Source organism: Tubulanus polymorphus, chromosome 5, assembly GCF_964204645.1.
Source record: "Tubulanus polymorphus chromosome 5, tnTubPoly1.2, whole genome shotgun sequence".
In the NCBI taxonomy this organism is placed as follows: domain Eukaryota; kingdom Metazoa; phylum Nemertea; class Palaeonemertea; order Tubulaniformes; family Tubulanidae; genus Tubulanus; species Tubulanus polymorphus.
In genome coordinates, this window is record NC_134029.1 from 262143 (window position 1) to 279686 (window position 17544).

The 17544-nt window shown below is 41.5% G+C and overlaps 1 protein-coding gene across 1 annotated transcript in view; it reads left to right on the plus strand.

Annotated features, from left to right (window-relative positions):
* The window catches only part of LOC141906105 (cadherin-related tumor suppressor-like), a 29235-nt gene extending 11904 nt beyond the window's left edge, over nt 1-17331 (plus strand). Inside the window, exons 5-17 of the mRNA XM_074795302.1 lie at nt 1315-1505; nt 1588-2503; nt 4578-4758; nt 5053-5303; nt 6011-6192; nt 6967-7599; nt 7909-11919; nt 12028-12131; nt 12398-12726; nt 13008-13237; nt 13330-13444; nt 13673-13819; nt 13954-17331. Coding sequence (XP_074651403.1) covers nt 1315-1505; nt 1588-2503; nt 4578-4758; nt 5053-5303; nt 6011-6192; nt 6967-7599; nt 7909-11919; nt 12028-12131; nt 12398-12726; nt 13008-13237; nt 13330-13444; nt 13673-13819; nt 13954-15662 — 8999 coding nt within the window. The 3' untranslated portion in view covers nt 15663-17331. The remainder of the gene's footprint in view (nt 1-1314; nt 1506-1587; nt 2504-4577; nt 4759-5052; nt 5304-6010; nt 6193-6966; nt 7600-7908; nt 11920-12027; nt 12132-12397; nt 12727-13007; nt 13238-13329; nt 13445-13672; nt 13820-13953) is intronic.
* Nucleotides 17332-17544: the final 213 nt, after the last annotated feature.

The following is a 17544-nucleotide window of genomic DNA, read 5'->3' on the forward strand; positions in this document are numbered from 1 at the left end:
GGGATTTGAACCGGGGTCTCTTACTTGTCAGTCCACTGTCCTAACCTCTAGACCACTGAGCTCTAGTGACTGATAGGGTTTGAAGGTTTGTGCAATGGTCAGTGGTGACCAGTCAGGTGTGGTGAGGTAACTCTATTCAATGACAATACTCCCCCTCAACCCCCCTCCCCCTCAACCCCCCTCCCCCTTCGCCTGCTATCATCTTCTGTTTATAAAGAGATGAATTATGAAGTAGTTTAATCCAATGAATCTCCTGTTGGCTTCTCAGAAAATATTGAGAATTAACTGATGAATTTATCCCCCCCCCCAATTACTCAACTTGTACATAACATATTCATAATGAAAAAATCAGAAAAACACATCAAACAAAATAATAAAGCCCCAATAGAGGAGAGAGAGGAGAGAGTGTTTGAAGAGAGAGGAGAGAGTGTTTGAAGAGAGAGGAGAGAGTGTTTGAAGAGAGAGGAGAGAGTGTTTGAAGAGAGAGGAGAGAGTGTTTGAAGAGAGAGGAGAGAGTGTTTGAAGAGAGAGGAGAGAGTGTTTGAAGAGAGAGGAGAGAGTGTTTGAAGAGAGAGGAGAGAGTGTTTGAAGAGAGAGGAGAGAGTGTTTGAAGAGAGAGGAGAGAGTGTTTGAAGAGAGAGGAGAGAGTGTTTGAAGAGAGAGGAGAGAGTGTTTGAAGAGAGAGGAGAGAGTGTTTGGAGAGAGAGGAGAGAGTGTTTGAAGAGAGAGGAGAGAGTGTTTGAAGAGAGAGGAGAGAGTGTTTGAAGAGAGAGGAGAGAGTGTTTGAAGAGAGAGGAGAGAGTGTTTGAAGAGAGAGGAGAGAGTGTTTGAAGAGAGAGGAGAGAGTGTTTGAAGAGAGAGGAGAGAGTGTTTGAAGAGAGAGGAGAGAGTGTTTGAAGAGAGAGGAGAGAGTGTTTGAAGAGAGAGGAGAGAGTGTTTGAAGAGAGAGGAGAGAGTGTTTGAAGAGAGAGGAGAGAGTGTTTGAAGAGAGAGGAGAGAGTGTTTGAAGAGAGAGGAGAGAGTGTTTGGAGAGAGAGGAGAGAGTGTTTGAAGAGAGAGGAGAGAGTGTTTGAAGAGAGAGGAGAGAGTGTTTGAAGTACTGTATTGACAGACAGTGTATGTGTTCGAGGAGACACTTATACTTCAGTGATATATTTGTATGAGCAATTTATATTTAATACATTGTAAACTACAGTACTGATAATCTATATTCCATCCCCCCCCCCCCCGTACTCCCCATGAGACTCCCCCTCTCCTCCTCCCCCTCCCCCCCACTCATGAGACTACTCACTAATCTGTATTATATATTTGTAGGTAAGAATGGAGAGATAGTTTATAGTATAATATCAGGAGACATCGATGGATATTTTACGATCGGATCCAGAAATGGTACAATCTGCTCGGCTCGAGTTTTAGATAGAGAAATGACTAGTGTTTATAATCTAGTAGTGAAAGCATTAGATCAGTCGACTGATACTAATAATAGATTCTCTAGTACGGCTCAGGTAACAAACTCTATCTCATTAATTTAAACCGACTCATTTACACAAATTTGATTCTAATATTCTGATTATTGTTTGTTGCTAGGTAACGATTCGTCTATTAGACGTTAACGATTGCGCGCCTGTGTTCACCTCGGCGACGGTTGCCCGGATACCGGAGAATACCAGTCCTAACACGGTAGCGTATACGGCGGTTGCCGTTGACGACGATGCGGGTACTAACGGTTACGTGGAGTATTCGATTGTTGCGTCTCCCGGCGACGGTTTATTTACGATTAACGCGTTCGACGGAAAGTTACGAGTTATCGGTAAATTAGACCGAGAAACGACCTTGAATTATACGATCGTATTACGAGCTCGAGATAAAGGTCAACCGACGCGGCAGACGGATATGAGTTTACACGTTTGGGTCGAGGATGAGAATGATAACTCACCTGAGTTTACTCGTAAACAGTACTCGATACCGGTGAGCGAGGATGTAGATATCGGGTTTCAACTAATTAAAGTACGAGCCACCGATAAAGACATCGGTCTAAACGCAGCTATCAGATACTACATCGTCAACGGCGACGATAATCAGGATTTCATCGTCGGAGAAAAAACGGGAATTCTAACGGTGAATCGTAAATTAGATTACGAGCGTAATCGCGATTACACTCTTTACGTACAGGCTGAGGATAGCGGGATAGTAACACGTTCCGATACCGCTACTGTAACTATCTCGGTTCTAGATGTGAACGATTTCGCTCCGATATTTCAACATTCTCCGTATATCGGATTCATTCGAGAGAATGTTTACAGTTTACCGGTTCACGTATTAACCGTTACCGCTAGAGACGATGATTCTACGGCTAACAATCGGATCGTTTATTCGATACGCAGCGGTGCGAGGGGTATATTCACTATTAATGAAGACACCGGTGAAATATCGGCGACTAAAACTCTGGATCGTGAGAAACAATCGGTTTATCAGTTAGCGGTCGTAGCTTACGACTCCGGAAGTAAGTTACTCTAGCCTCAATTACATCGGTTTAAATGTCCATAGCATCGGTTACCACTCCTCACTAACATATTACATTACAATTCCTCATTGGAGAATTCCCTCACACAAAAAATGAAAGAACAGAATCTGAAATGTTTCTTTCAGCTAATACGGTAGTTTATTCAATGTTATGACTATTCTAATAGTGCATTCAATGTTTTGACTTTATCCTATTAGGATACAGTGGAAAGGTTGAATAAACTACAGTTAGCTCAAGGAACATTTTTAGGCTCTTTTCTCAACGTGCATAGATTTCAACACCTTAATCTTTAAAACACAAACTCAAATTGTTTCATTTACACTAAAATATCGATATTCTTCGGTGTAAATGTTCTCATCACAATCGTAACTGTTTGAGTTCAATCAAACTCTTAATTTATCAATATCTAAACATGCAGGATTTTGTATATTTCTAAACTATTCTTTAGTATTTTTCTCAACTGTGTTAAACTTTGTGACTTGTCTGATCTTATAGAAATATTGAAATATTCTCTCATTATATTCAATAATGGACTAAGGAGTATTATTTATAAATCAGTGAATCACGTATAAATGGATTATAAACCGGTATTGAAAGGTGTTTAGTTGTTACTGGTGACACCCGGTTCCGGTTAATGATTTCCCTATAATCCGCCCTGTATTCCCTCGTTTAATTGTATTTCCCCATTAACGGTCACCAGCCGCTTCTTAAACACATTCCTCACATTTACAATTAACAACTAGGGCAATTAGATTAAAGTTATATAAAATTCATATATTGCGCAACAACCACAGTGTCGCCCCAGGCCGGGCCCTTCATGGCTCAGTGTGGCTCAGGCTGGACCCTTTGTGGCTCAGTGTGACCCAGTGTCACCCAGGCTGGACCCTACATGGCCCAAAGTCGCCCAGGCTGGGCCCTTTATGGCCCAAAGTCACCCGAGCCAGACCCTTCATACTTCTTAGATAAGAAAGTAGAATAATCCTGGTTCCCGACCTGTACGTATCTAGCTAGCAATCTGATCATCGAAACACCAGTAAAATAAACTTCAACTTGTTGCATTGTGGCTGATAAACTTACGCATCAGCTGTTAGTAGATGATAGATGAAATTTGATCATTGAAAATCTGTTTAATTTCACACACTTTAAACTCATTACAAAAAACAACAGTTTCAAATTTCACTCCGAGATTCTTCATTCAAGAGTCCAGTCTGTGATATCAGTTCGACTGACTGTGGAGCAGCTGCTGGGATTATAAAATAAAGAGAAATGTTGCAGTTGATTCTAGTAATTTGATTCTATATTGATTGGACACATGTTCAGCGAGTTTTTATTTTCCCAGATACTCCAAACAATAGATACACCAGATACTCCAAACAATAGATACACCAGATACTCCTACACCCTCCAGTACATGTATTTTATTTCATTATCAAATTTCGCTCATGAAAAATTATTTAATTTTCTAATAAATTCTACCATGTTTTTCAGTTCATTGGATAGCAACAAATATCGCACTAGATCTCGATATAAGAGATCTTAATATGAGATCTACAGACTGAGATATCAGTCATGTTTGATTTGATAATGTCTTGTGTACAATTTCAATATCTCATATTTATTTTATGTAACATTTCTAGATAAATTGTGAACATTAAAGTGGCGACCACCGGGTCCCGACTGACCGGCACCCGACTGACCGGCCCCCGACTGACCGTCAGACATTGAGTCAATAATAAACAGTTGTTTATCAAATATACACATCACACTCTAATGTATAAAGTGGTTTCTTACATAACATCAATTCAACCACTTTTCAAAGCCCTGAATTTATGAATGATTGAATTATAAGTTTATTACGCCTGATTTCCAGCTCTGAATTCCACAGTTTTGGGTTCGAATTGAATCTAAAGTTAAAAATTTGAAAATCATCTGATTTTATTGTAAATTTAAAGTTGAATTTTAAGTTCTTCCAGATTTCGATCTAACTGACAACTGTTGAACCAGGTTCCTGAAGAATTGTTATTGATGATAGAATAATATTATGTATTTATAGATGATATCCGACTGTCGGGTTCCGGATCTGTAACTGTTTATGTAAAAGATGTCAATGATCATCAGCCACAGTTTGAGAGAGATGTTTACACAGGTTACGTACAGGAGAATTCTGCTGTTTATACCAGTGTAGCTATAGTAACTGCCACTGATTCAGATGAAGGAGTTAACGCTGAAATAAGGTATGAAAGTAAAAACACTCTGGTCGGGGGGGGGGGGGGGTGGGGGGGGGTGTGTGTCGGTAATATTGAGGTTCCTTCGAACCATTGAACATCACTCCAGGGTAGTATTAGAGCACTACTAGGTTCCCCTAAACCCGCTAAGCTCCACTCGGGGCATTATTTGTAGCAGGTTCTATGTTTCTTTTTCACAATTAAGACAAGAGAAGAACATGGATTCAAACTCATAAACCCTAGATTGATGATACCAATTTATAGACTGTAAACCTAATGATGAATGTATTATATATTTTGTAGGTATCATCTGAAGGATAGTTTAGGTGATAAGTTTACAGTTGAACCAGCTACTGGTAAAATAGTAACGACGGCGCAATTAGACAGAGAGTTTAAATCGGAATATGAACTGACAGTTATAGCAGAAGACAGCGGTAGTTCACCGCAATCCAGTTCGGCTAAAGTAATAGTATTAGTTGAGGATGTAAATGATAATGGACCAGTGTTTGAACAGAGAGTTTATAACGGATTTGTAATGGATCCGACCAGATCTGGTGAGTGACGATGTGAAACTGAAAAAATAATAATTCCCACTTGAACGAGGGGCTTATATAACAAATAAATGAATGATATTTTTCCAGGGTTTTGCCTTCGCTTTGTTTTCGTGTCGATTTAAATTCCTGTTTGTTCAGATAATTATATGAAAATACTGATTATTTGTAGTCGTGTTGTGATAATTGCCTTCAGCGCAAACGCTTTCTATGTAAAACTCTGTATACTAATCGGATTTATTAAAAACTTGATCCTCCTTACTGCATACTAAAGCTGCCCAGGTGTATTTTATAAAATAGATTTATATTTCGTTGTAAAACCTGTTTTTATCTAGAACTGGGTCATTTAGAAAGATCAGTTATTCCTATTCAAAAATACTTCACCTTTATTTTACACCTAATTTTTATGTAGATTCAATTTTTGCCTTCATTGTTGAATAATTTAAATGTACTCGGTATTCAGTTACAACTACCTGACGCTTTGTATAAAGTATATGAATAACTCACTATTGATGATAGTTCAATGTTTACTGTTTTCTGTGAGAATGAAATTTAGATCGATCTCAAAACTTTCATATTGATTAACATGAAATTATCCTCAATTGAGGAATAATTGAATATCTCATCAGTTTATCTGGGTTCATCAGTCTCTGTGTGAAATGTATGAATTTGTATTGATTGTTTTTGTATTATTTATTGTATGATTATAGGTGATTTTGTATTAGGAGTGACAGCTGTAGACAGTGACAGCGGAATCAACGGACAGATCACGTATTCATTAAGTGGAACTGATAAATTCACTATAGATCCAAACACTGGAGTTATTAAAGCTACACAAACAATAACGGCTTCAATGGGTGTTTTTAAATTCACGGTTCACGCTTCAGATCGGGTAAGTCATAGCTCTACTAGGCAGCTATAGAACCTGCCTCCCCCCTTCAGCCTGGAACCTGCCTCCCCCCTTCAGCCTGAAACCTGCCTCCCCCTTCAGCCTGGAACCTGCCTCCCCCCTTCAGCCTGAAACCTGCCTCCTCCTCAGCCTGGAACCTGCCTCCTCCTCAGCCTGAAACCTCCCTCCCCCAGCCTGGAACCTGCCTCCCCCTTCAGCCTGGAACCTGCCTCCCCCTCAGCCTGAAACCTCCCTCCCCCAGCCTGGAACCTGCCTCCCCCTTCAGCCTGGAACCTGCCTCCCCCTTCAGCCTGGAACCTGCCTCCCCCTCAGCCTGAAACCTCCCTACCCCAGCCTGGAACCTGCCTCCCCCTTCAGCCTGGAACCTGCCTCCTCCTCAGCCTGGAACCTGCCTCCTCCTTCAGCCTGGAACCTGCCTCCCCCTTCAGCCTGGAACCTGCCTCCCCCTCAGCCTGAAACCTCCCTCCCCCAGCCTGGAACCTGCCCCCTTCTTCAGCCTGGAACCTCCCGGAACCTCCCTCCCCTTCAGCCTGGAACCTCCCTCCCCCCTCAGCCTGGAACCTGCCCCCCCTTCAGCCTGAAACCTGCCTCCCCTTCCCTCCTTCAGTGAAGTGTGGACAATCAGTGTTTGAAAGTTTGCTGATAAAATGTTGAATGTGTGGTGTTACTTGTTGATGTGTGTGTGAAGTGTGAATGGTGCTGCAGGATCCGTTGACTCTAGTTGTGAAGTAACAGTTGATATTGTTGTATTTGTAGGGTTTGAAGTCACGTACGATGCAAGCTTCTGTGACGATATCATTCTCAACACCTGTCAATAATCAACCGACTTTTCAAATCACCCAGAAAACATTCAGTCTCAGCGAATCGGTATCGGCTAATTATCAGGTAGCGAGTCTCCGCGCGACCTCGCCGCTGGGGTTACCTATCACCTACACGATCGTCGGCGGCAACATCGGACCATCGTTTAATATCGGCTCGCGTAACGGACAATTAATCGTCGCTAGGCAACTCGATTACGAAATCACGCATAATTACGATTTATGGATCAAAGCGTCCGATAATCGTAACCCGGCCGGAACGGTGCTGACATCTATATCCATCGCGATACAAGATGAAAACGATAATCCACCGAAATTCGATCAATTGTTTTATAACGTCAGTTTGACGGAGAACGAAACTCCCGGTAGACCTATCGTCACGGTAACAGCATCCGATAAAGATTCGGGAGTGAATTGTAAATTGTTGTATTCGTTAGCGACAGCGGGAAGTACGGGAGCTGGATTAAACCGGTTTACTATCGGTGCTGATACCGGTCAGATACAGACTATTACTCCGTTAGATAGAGAGACTAAAGATAAATACACATTGATTGTAAGAGCTACCGATCAGGTAAGAAATACTTCTACATCTTACTACATTCTTATAAGAGTAAATTGATAAAAATGGCTTTTTGATTGGAAAAATTACCTTTTTAAAAATTTTTAGTGAAATTGAGTATTTGTTGTGCCTTTGAATAAAACTGTGCTCACAGTTCATGCTTAACCTTGTTGTCAAGCACCATTATAACAATGAGAAGCCATGGTTATAACTGACGAATATCAATAGAATTGTTGTCCCCCTAAGTCTGTAAAACTCTGCCTGGATCAATGCCGGTAATTGATACGAGTTATAATGAATGATGTATGATGTTTATTACAGGGTATCCCGACACTGAGCGCTACGGCTCTAGTTCAGATAAACGTATTGGATGAAAACGACAGTCGACCGAGATTCACGCGACAATACAGCGCCGAAATACCGGAGAATTCAAACATCGGTGAATTCGTAATTCAGATCACATCATCGGACGCGGATAGCCCTCCGAATTCAATAGCGTCGTATTCATTTCAAACAAACCCCGGTAATAAATTCACTATCAACCCGTCTAGCGGTAACGTCACTGTTACCAGGCAACTAGACCGCGAGAAACAATCCGAATATCAACTGAAGGTCAAGGCCACCGATAACGCGTTCGAAATTCAAACGACTTTAATTATAATCGTCACGGATATGAACGATAATTCACCATCATTCTCGTCTGATTCGTATCGGTTTGATTTTAAAGAGAAGCAGACGGCTGGTAAGAGAGTAGGTCATGTGACGGCGACAGACGCAGACGATCGCGGCCCGAATTCACGCATATTTTACTCGTTTAAACAATCGACCAGCGATTTCCGTTTAGACGCGAAAACTGGCGAAATATTCTCAACTCGTTCCCTCGAATACAAACACAACAATGGAATAACGTCGCCGCAAAATATATATACACTGATCGCCGTAGCGACCGATCAAGGTACGCCTCCGTTATCGAGCGAGGTTACCGTGACGATAAACACGGTAGACGCTAACGACCACGAACCGGTGTTTACGGAGAACGAGTATTTAACGGCGGTTCCGGAAAACGTGAAAATAGGCGATCGGATCGTGAGGATCATCGCCAGGGACGACGAGGATTTCGGAATAAACGCGCAGATTGAATATTATAAAACGGGAGGCGGAACGGCATCGCTTTATTTCAATATCGATAAAAACACCGGCTGGATCACCACGTCGCGATCGTTGTCCGGACAACGGAATCAAAAACTAGATCTGATCGTTAAAGCGTCCGATCGAGGAACGCCGGTTCAATCGGCGCAAACTACCGTCCGATTCCAAATCACCGATATAAATCAATATATACCTCGATTCGTCGGAGGAATCTACGAGAAAACGATTCCCGAGAATTCAGCCGTCGGTCAAATCATCGCAACAATCTCCGCTACCGATAACGATCCCGGATTAAACGGATTAATAGATTATATCATCGTCGGCGGCAACCGACTCGGATTGTTTACGATCGATAAGAATCAGGGAGACGTTAAAATCGCCGGGGTTTTAGATTACGATACGGTCCCCGTTCATCGTTTGAATATATCGGCGAGAGATCGAGGTCTTCTCTCGAAATCTGCGTTTAAAATATTTACGATATTTCTAACGGATGTTAACGATAATCCACCGGTATTCAACAATACGCAATACAGCGTAGATATAGCGGAGAATTCACCCGCGGGTACCACGGTAACGACCGTACGAGCGACCGACGAGGATTCCGGAAATAACGCCGAAATCGAGTATTCAATAATCGGAGACGATTCATCGCGATCGACGTTCATCATTCAACCGTCGTCGGGTGTAATCCTCGTACAGGGGGCGCTACTAGACTACGAATCTAAACGCGATTATACGGTGAAAATACTCGCTTTAAACCCGAGTAAATCTAACATGCAGAGTACGACTACTCTTAGAGTAAGAATCACCGGAGTAAATGAGTATTATCCTCGATTCGTTAGGAGTGAGTACACGTTCGCGTTGAGTGAATCGGCACCGCTCGGACACACGGTCGGTAGAGTCTACGCTACTGATCGGGACTCCGGCCAGGACGGCGTTATTCAGTATTTCCTGATCGGTGAAAGTAACGCGTTCGGGTTCCAGATAAAACGAGATACCGGCGAAATAACCGTCGCTAGGCAACCGGATCGAGAGAAATCATCGGTGATAATTCTCGACGTGATGGCGAAGAATCGAGGAGAGCTCCGCGGTAACGATTCCGATTCGTGTAAAGTACGAGTGATCGTAAGCGATTCAAACGATCCTCCGAGATTCCATCAACAGATTTATAACGGTTACGTCTCCGAAAATAAACAACCCGGACAATCGGTTACCGTAGTAACGGCTACGGATACCGATTTAAACCCGCAGGATAGTCAGTTCGCTTATACAATACTGAGCGGTAACCGCGGTAACGCGTTTCAGATTCATTCTATATCGGGACTGGTGACGACTCTATCGGAGTTGGATCGGGAAGTGAATTCGATGTTTAATCTAACGATCGGAGCGGTCGACTCCGGGACTCCGGCGATGACTGGATCTACGACAGTTCGGGTTCACGTTACTGATATTAACGATAACGCTCCGTATTTCACTCCGACTCGTCCGGAGGGATATATCACTGAGAATGAGGCTCCGGGTACGAGTATCGTATCTCTGATTGGTCATACACGAGATCGAGATTTACCCCCGAATCAGGGACCGTATCAGTATCGTATCGATTCCTCCGCTGATTCCTCCGCTGATTCCTCCGCTCTGTTCACGGTCGGAGTTAACGACGGAATATTGAGATCTCGAGTGAGTTTCGATCGCGAACTCGTATCTCGATATATCGTACCGATTATCGTCTCAGACGCCGGTAATCCGAGATTATCGTCGACTCTCGATACCGAGGTCATCGTACGAGATGTAAATGATAATCCATCTCTATCTCGACCGCTGAATATCGTCGTGAATACGTTTATGAACCGGTTCCCGACCGGACGTATCGGTAACGTGGCTCCGCGCGACCCTGACACTACCGGTCAATACGTGTGTCAGGTTGTACGGGGAGACCCGATGTTTCACGTGCCGGCCGACTGTAACCTACACGCCTCGCAACCTAAAGGTGAAAACTTGTACAGTTTAAATATCAGCGGAACTGATGGAGTTCATAGCAGAGTTTACTCCGATATTTATATCAAATATCAAGATATATCGAATTCGACTTTAGATAACTCATTTATCCTGCGTTTAGTCGATATTACAGTCGAGATATTCTTACAACAGTTTTATAGTAAATTCGTTCTTATCACGTCAGAATTATTCGAGAAAACTTCAACTGTTTATGTTTACAGTTTGACTCAAAACGGTCGAAATCTCGATATTATATTAGCGGTCAAAAAACAGAACGGTCAATACGTGTTCCGTAATGAACTGAGGACGATATTCACTACTAATAAACTTAATATCGAATCTCAAGTGAAAGTGAGAATCTCGGATATAGATTACGATCCGTGTAGCGCGAATCCGTGCGATAATTCGGGAGAATGCAGTAATATCGTTTATATCTATCAAACTACAAACATCGTATCGACATCGTCTATTATATTCACATCTCCCGATACTAACCGAGGATTTAACTGTCGATGCGGGAAGGGTTTTACCGGAACGCACTGTAACGTAACCCGCGATCTCTGTACCCCGAACCCGTGTTTACACGGAGCGCGTTGCTATAACAACGCTATAAACGGAGGAGGACAGACGTGTGAATGTCCCCCGAACTGGACCGGACAGACGTGTGAAACTAACGTTAACGAGTGTTTGAAGAATGTTTGTAAAAACGGCGGTAAATGTCGCGATACGGAGGGTTCGTTCGAGTGTATCTGTCGTCCCGGTTACAGCGGTCCGACCTGTACGAAGGATGATAACTGCGCTAATGTAACGTGTTATAACGGTGGTGTTTGTAAAGTGACCGGCGGTCAGTCGTATCGGTGCGAGTGTCCGTTCGGTTACTGGGGTCCATTGTGTCAGAGAGGATCGATAGGGTTTCCTGGTCTATCCTATATACAGTACAGCACTCTAAAACCAGCTCTAAATACATTCCACATCGTGTTCACTACGTCTCAGAATAACTCACTACTGGCGTATAACCCGGGAACTACCACGGGATCATTCGGAGATTTCATCTCTCTCGAGATTCTAAACGGATATATCAGATTCTCGTTCGCTCTCGGAGACGGACCCGCTACTCGTATCTGGTTACTAACGAAGAAAGTTAACAATGGACGCTGGTATCAGGTCGAAGCTCATAGGAGTCATAAGGTAAGAATCAAACAGTTATTGAACCCTGTGTGCGGTGTATAGCCCATCCTGTTAGACTGGGTCCTGATCCTGAAACCTCTGATTAATCTGTATTTGGTATATTTTCAGACTGGTTACGTTAAAGTCACCGATTGTAATGATAATGATTGTTCTGATTGTAATGAATTTGACAAATCTTGTTATAACAGTTCGTCGTCTAATCTACAATATGAGTAAGTATTATCTCTATACCAATACACTGTAAATCACTGACTTATATTCATCCAAATAAGGACTGGACTAGTAAATTGAATAGAAATTTGGACTCAAATTCACAATTTCAGTAATGTTATGATGGCTTATACAAGTAGATTGAATTAGCAATGTTAATTAGGATTCAAAAATATGGATGATTTTAGTGACGACACATTTCACTGAGTTTGACTTCATCTTGTATTCTACTTGTAACTGAGATTTCTGTGATGGATTCTATTTTTAGATCGTTAGACGTGCAGGGATTTCCCCTGTATATCGGAGGTTTACGAGATCTCTCAGATATATCTCAACGACCCGGTCAAATATCAACTCATAATTTCATCGGTTGTATGCGTGAGATCGTTATTGATAAAGTGGCTCATTTAGTGGAGAGACCCGAACAGAGACAGCAGTCCGTACTGATAACGAACACGTGCCCGCGGGCTGCCGGGCTCTCCGGGCACGGCTTGTGTAGGAACGATACTTGTAAAAATGGTGGAGTTTGTGTCGATGATTGGACTTCAGTTTATTGCGTTTGTCCGAATGGACTGATACCACCTGACTGTACTACGTGTAAGTATTATCTCTAACCAAGGGATGCATCAAGGGGTCCCATTGAGGGGTTCCATTGAGGTTACCACCCAGGGATGCATCAAGGGGTCCCATTGAGGGGTTCCATTGAGGTTACCACCCAGGGATGCATCAAGGGGTTCCATTGAGGTTACCACCCAGGGATGCATCAAGGGGTCCCATAGAGGGGTCCCATTGAGGTAACCACCTCCTAGCTGCAAATTGACCTCACACCAGAATTTATGAAATTATTTACACTGTTAATTCTTCCTGTTGTTTTTCAGCTCCGAAGCCGTTTACGTTTGGTGCAAATTCTCGTATAGAATATCAACCGAAACAGACTTATATCAGAGATCAACAATTCAAACAGATTAATTCACCAGCTCAACAAGGACGCAAGAAACGCTCCGTTTCCGTTAGCGACCAGAAAATATCGTTCAGATTTCAAATATCTACCGATAACGATAATCTATTGTTCATCTCAGAAACTCAGGCTGATTACACAATGATCCTGGTCAGTATCGCATCCCTGTTTAACACCGCGGAGATTCATTTTAGAATAACACAGAAATAATTCATGATTTATCATTGTTTTATTTATTGTAGATAAAGAATAATAAAGTGACGTATGGAACTAATACAGCAGGATTTCTGACATTATCAGTCGATGATGTTACAATTACTAAAGGAACTTGGTATCAAGTTTCACTAACACTAAGAGGTAATTTACTTTATTCATGCAGTAGATTTACAGTAGACAGTCAAACCTTGGAGTTTCTTGGTCGAAACTTTTTCTCTGGTTCTCTGGTCTCTCCCCCATTGGAAAAAAGAAACATTGCACCCACTTATGGCGCTTAACAGGTTGAGGGTGTTACAAAAAAAGCAGTAGACAGTAGCATTGTGTAATATACATGTGAGGTAAATAATATGAATGATTTATTTATTGTAGGAGGTCAAACTGTGATACTGGACGTGAATGGAAAACAAACATCAAAAACATCTGCGAATATTCATGATTTTATCGCTACAGATATAACGGCTTTATCGCTAGGAGGTAAATCCACTGCGGTTCAGTGGACTGGTGAAATCATTCCTGGTACGTGTTTTCAGTATATCCCATCAACGCGTTACACATTGTCTTAGATCTAACTGAATTGATTGTTAAACTATTTGAATTGATTGTTGATCTAACTGAATTGATTGTTGAACCATTTGAATTGATTGTTGTAGGTTTTGAAGGATGTATGGAAGAGTTTTCGATAAATGACGAAATTCAACCGTTCTCGGGAAGTAACGCGAGGTTTAAAGTGGTCGCCGTTGGAGATGGATCGGGATCTAGTTATCAGTGTATCCCGGTACCGGTTGCGGTGCAGGATTCTCTCAGTCCCGGAATTATCGTCGCTATTTGTTTCTTTATTTTATTACTCATCGGAATTATAATCAGCGTTATTATATTCCGTCGTCGTCGGAAACTAAAACAACCGAAAGAGAACGGAGCGACAACAATCGGAAATAAATCAATGGTCGACACGGGACACGCTAACCATAGTTACCAGGATTCGGGATTCACGGAGAACGGAGAATATCACCACGACGACGCAATAATCAGGAATCATATCAGCGAGGAGCTAGCCGCGATGAAATACAGCGAGAGAGAGATAGGTGGCGTCGGTGTAGCGCCTCGTCCCGATATAATAGAACCAGAAACTACGAGAATAGGAATGATGTCACCGGTACACATGGAGGACGGGACAATAATTATAGAGAATGGGGAAATCCCGGGAATGGACGAACCTCCAGAACATTACGATTTAGAGAACGCCAGTAGTATCGCTCCGTCAGATATAGACGTCATCAAACACTATAAAAACTACCGTAAACATAAAAATACACCGCAATTCCCGTTACTTAGTCATCGCAATAGTCCGAACCTATTAGTCGGAGCGACCAGGGAAAGTCCGGTTAGTTTAAACAGACACAGTCCGAGCGTTATTCTGTCGGAGAGTCCGGGTGTGTTAAAAATGCAGAGTACACCGATAACGCGACAGAGTCCGCTGAGTGTCGAGACTAGTCGTCCTAATTCACGACATAGTTCCTCTAATAGACAATCACCTATGAATCAAATAATCAATAATAAACAGAGTCCTCGCAATGTCGGTGCTAGTCCTCGCAATGTCGGCGTTAGTCCGTTAACAATGTCGTACGGTATCCGAGAATCGCGTTCAAACTCAGAGCATAGTTTACACAATCGACCGATGAGTAACGGTAGTCGTAGTTCACACGATACGCTCTCCGGGCAACGCTCGCGAACTCCTAATCGTATTCAAAATGGCGGCGCCGCCGGCAGTCGACCTAATAGTAAACTGAAACAGCCTATAAAAGGTTTAACCGTGGAGGATATCGAGAGATTAAACGCTAGACCGAGAGTAATGGCTGCTAGTCCGGTTAGTACGACCGACGATATCACCGAGGACGGACAACAACGTCCTCCTAAATATAACGATATATTTCAACCGAACTCATTGTTGCAACCTCCGGAGTCGAGTACCGACGAGGGTAGCAACGATTCATTCACGTGCTCCGAATTCGAATACGAAGATAACGCTAAAATGCGGCCGGACTCGGGTGTAATGATATTCCCGAAGTTACCGGAAGAGAATGAAGATAGTTGTCGAGAATCTGTTCGATCTAATCGATCTAATTTAACGAACTCGTACGAGGGAGATGAGTCGGCTCACGGCTCGTACAGCACATTCCTCGTATCGGATGATGAAATACCGAAAATACCCGGCAAACCGATTAACGGAGCTTTCAGTTGGGATTATTTATTAAATTGGGGGCCGAGTTTCGAGAAATTAGTCGGAGTTTTTACTGATATAGCGGAACTTCCCGATGATATTCCGCAAGCTCCTAAATCTAACGGAGAGGAATATGTTTAAATAGTTAGTCAGGGATTAATCGCGACTAAATCATTAAACCGGTCTTAAGTTGTTAGATTAACGACACCGAGATAAGCTGAGACCGGTATTAAATCTAAACTCGGTCGGTAAGTTCTGTTAGTTTTTTATGATAAGCTGTTTTTATATTCGATGATGTTGATGTTTTTTATACGAATGAAGAAAAAAAGTGAAGAGCATTTTTTATTGTTTGCTGAAATTGTAAATATCTTTTTGAAAGACATGAAACAAAAACTTGAGAATCTCAGAAAAATAGCGAGACATAATAGAATAGAGAAATCTCAATTGAGGACTGGTTTTTTTTTAGATCGGGTCTTTTTTTACGGCCAGTTTACGGTTATATTTGGAATGAATATTTCTCATAAACATTCCATCCATTTTTATGACTCGTCTGAAGTTCAGGTACTGATGCATTCCAGTTTATGTTTGTTGCGTCCAATGATTTCCTCACTTCCCAGGGCCGAATAAAGCTGAGGGATTTGAATTGATATTTTGTTCATGGTTAGCGTGATTTTGATATGGAATATGTACATGTTAATGTATATATGGAGCCAGTTTGAGCTTATTTAAAACAGAATTATTTTCTAGATATAAATGAATATTTTAAGGAACCATTTCTAAGGAGAATTGAAATGTGCTGAATGATCAGATTGCGACAGTATTCCATTACTGAAGGTCAGGGTTGTTTATAACTACTGAAATATGACCCTCATTAATCTATAGTAGAACAATGCAGTTCTTAATAAAATAAATTGAATTTATTTATTGTTTGTGAAGGATTGAAAAATTACAGGCCCTGCTTAAACTGGGAACTTGGAACTGGGTTTTGAATCATGGAACTGGGTTCTGAACCATGGAACTGGGTTTAGAACTGTTGAACTGGGTTCTGAACCATGGAACTGGGTTTAGAACTGTTGAACTGGGTTCTGAACCATGGAACTGGGTTTAGAACTGTTGAACTGGGTTCTGAACCATGGAACTGGGTTCTGAACCATGGAACTGGGTTTAGAACTGTTAAACTGGTTTCTGCAATTCGATTAACTATATTTGTAGTCAGAAAATCGGTCCATTTTGTACAAGTGTTTTTATATACTTTTGTTTTATAAATGGCTTAAAAAAAGTCTGGAAACTTGAAAGTTGAAGATACAGGGTAATAATTTATACACTGAGTAGGAATAGATGTGTAGTTTATTCTTTGTACTTAATTCCTTCCATCTATTTACTGTCACTAATCAGATTGTTTACTGTAATTAATCAAATTGTTTACTGTAACTAATTAGATTATTTACTGTGACTACTGTAATCAATCAGATATTTTCTGTCCATATATTTATATATTTTGCTACTCTGTATATTAGATAATCTACTTAGTATAAAAACTTGAACATTCCGAATCATTTTTTACTCTCCAAGAATGAAGTGTTTGGGTAATTACGAGTAATCAGTAAAATTCGTCCTATGTCACGTTTTTAAGACATGCTGTTTACCGATATTTCTGTCCATTCATAGAAGCAATCATGTGTAAATAGATGTTTAAAAATGGGAATAAACTATATATAATTAAGAAAGATATTTATATAAATTATGTTGGTTGATTATGATGTAAAATGTGTATTGGAATTTGCTGCAATAACATGAAAATAAATTTCTATCGATACAAAAATACAATTTCTTCTTTACATTTTATTTCAATCAGAGGAGTAGAAAAGACAATAACAAAGAAAAGGAGGTTTTATTGAGGATTCAGCGTCGGTGTACTGCCAACATACAATGTGCCTTGTTGGTAAATAGGATTATTGGAGTAGACTGGTCGACGTCGACTTGGATAGGCAACCAGTCTATTGAGAACTTGGTGGCAGCAGCA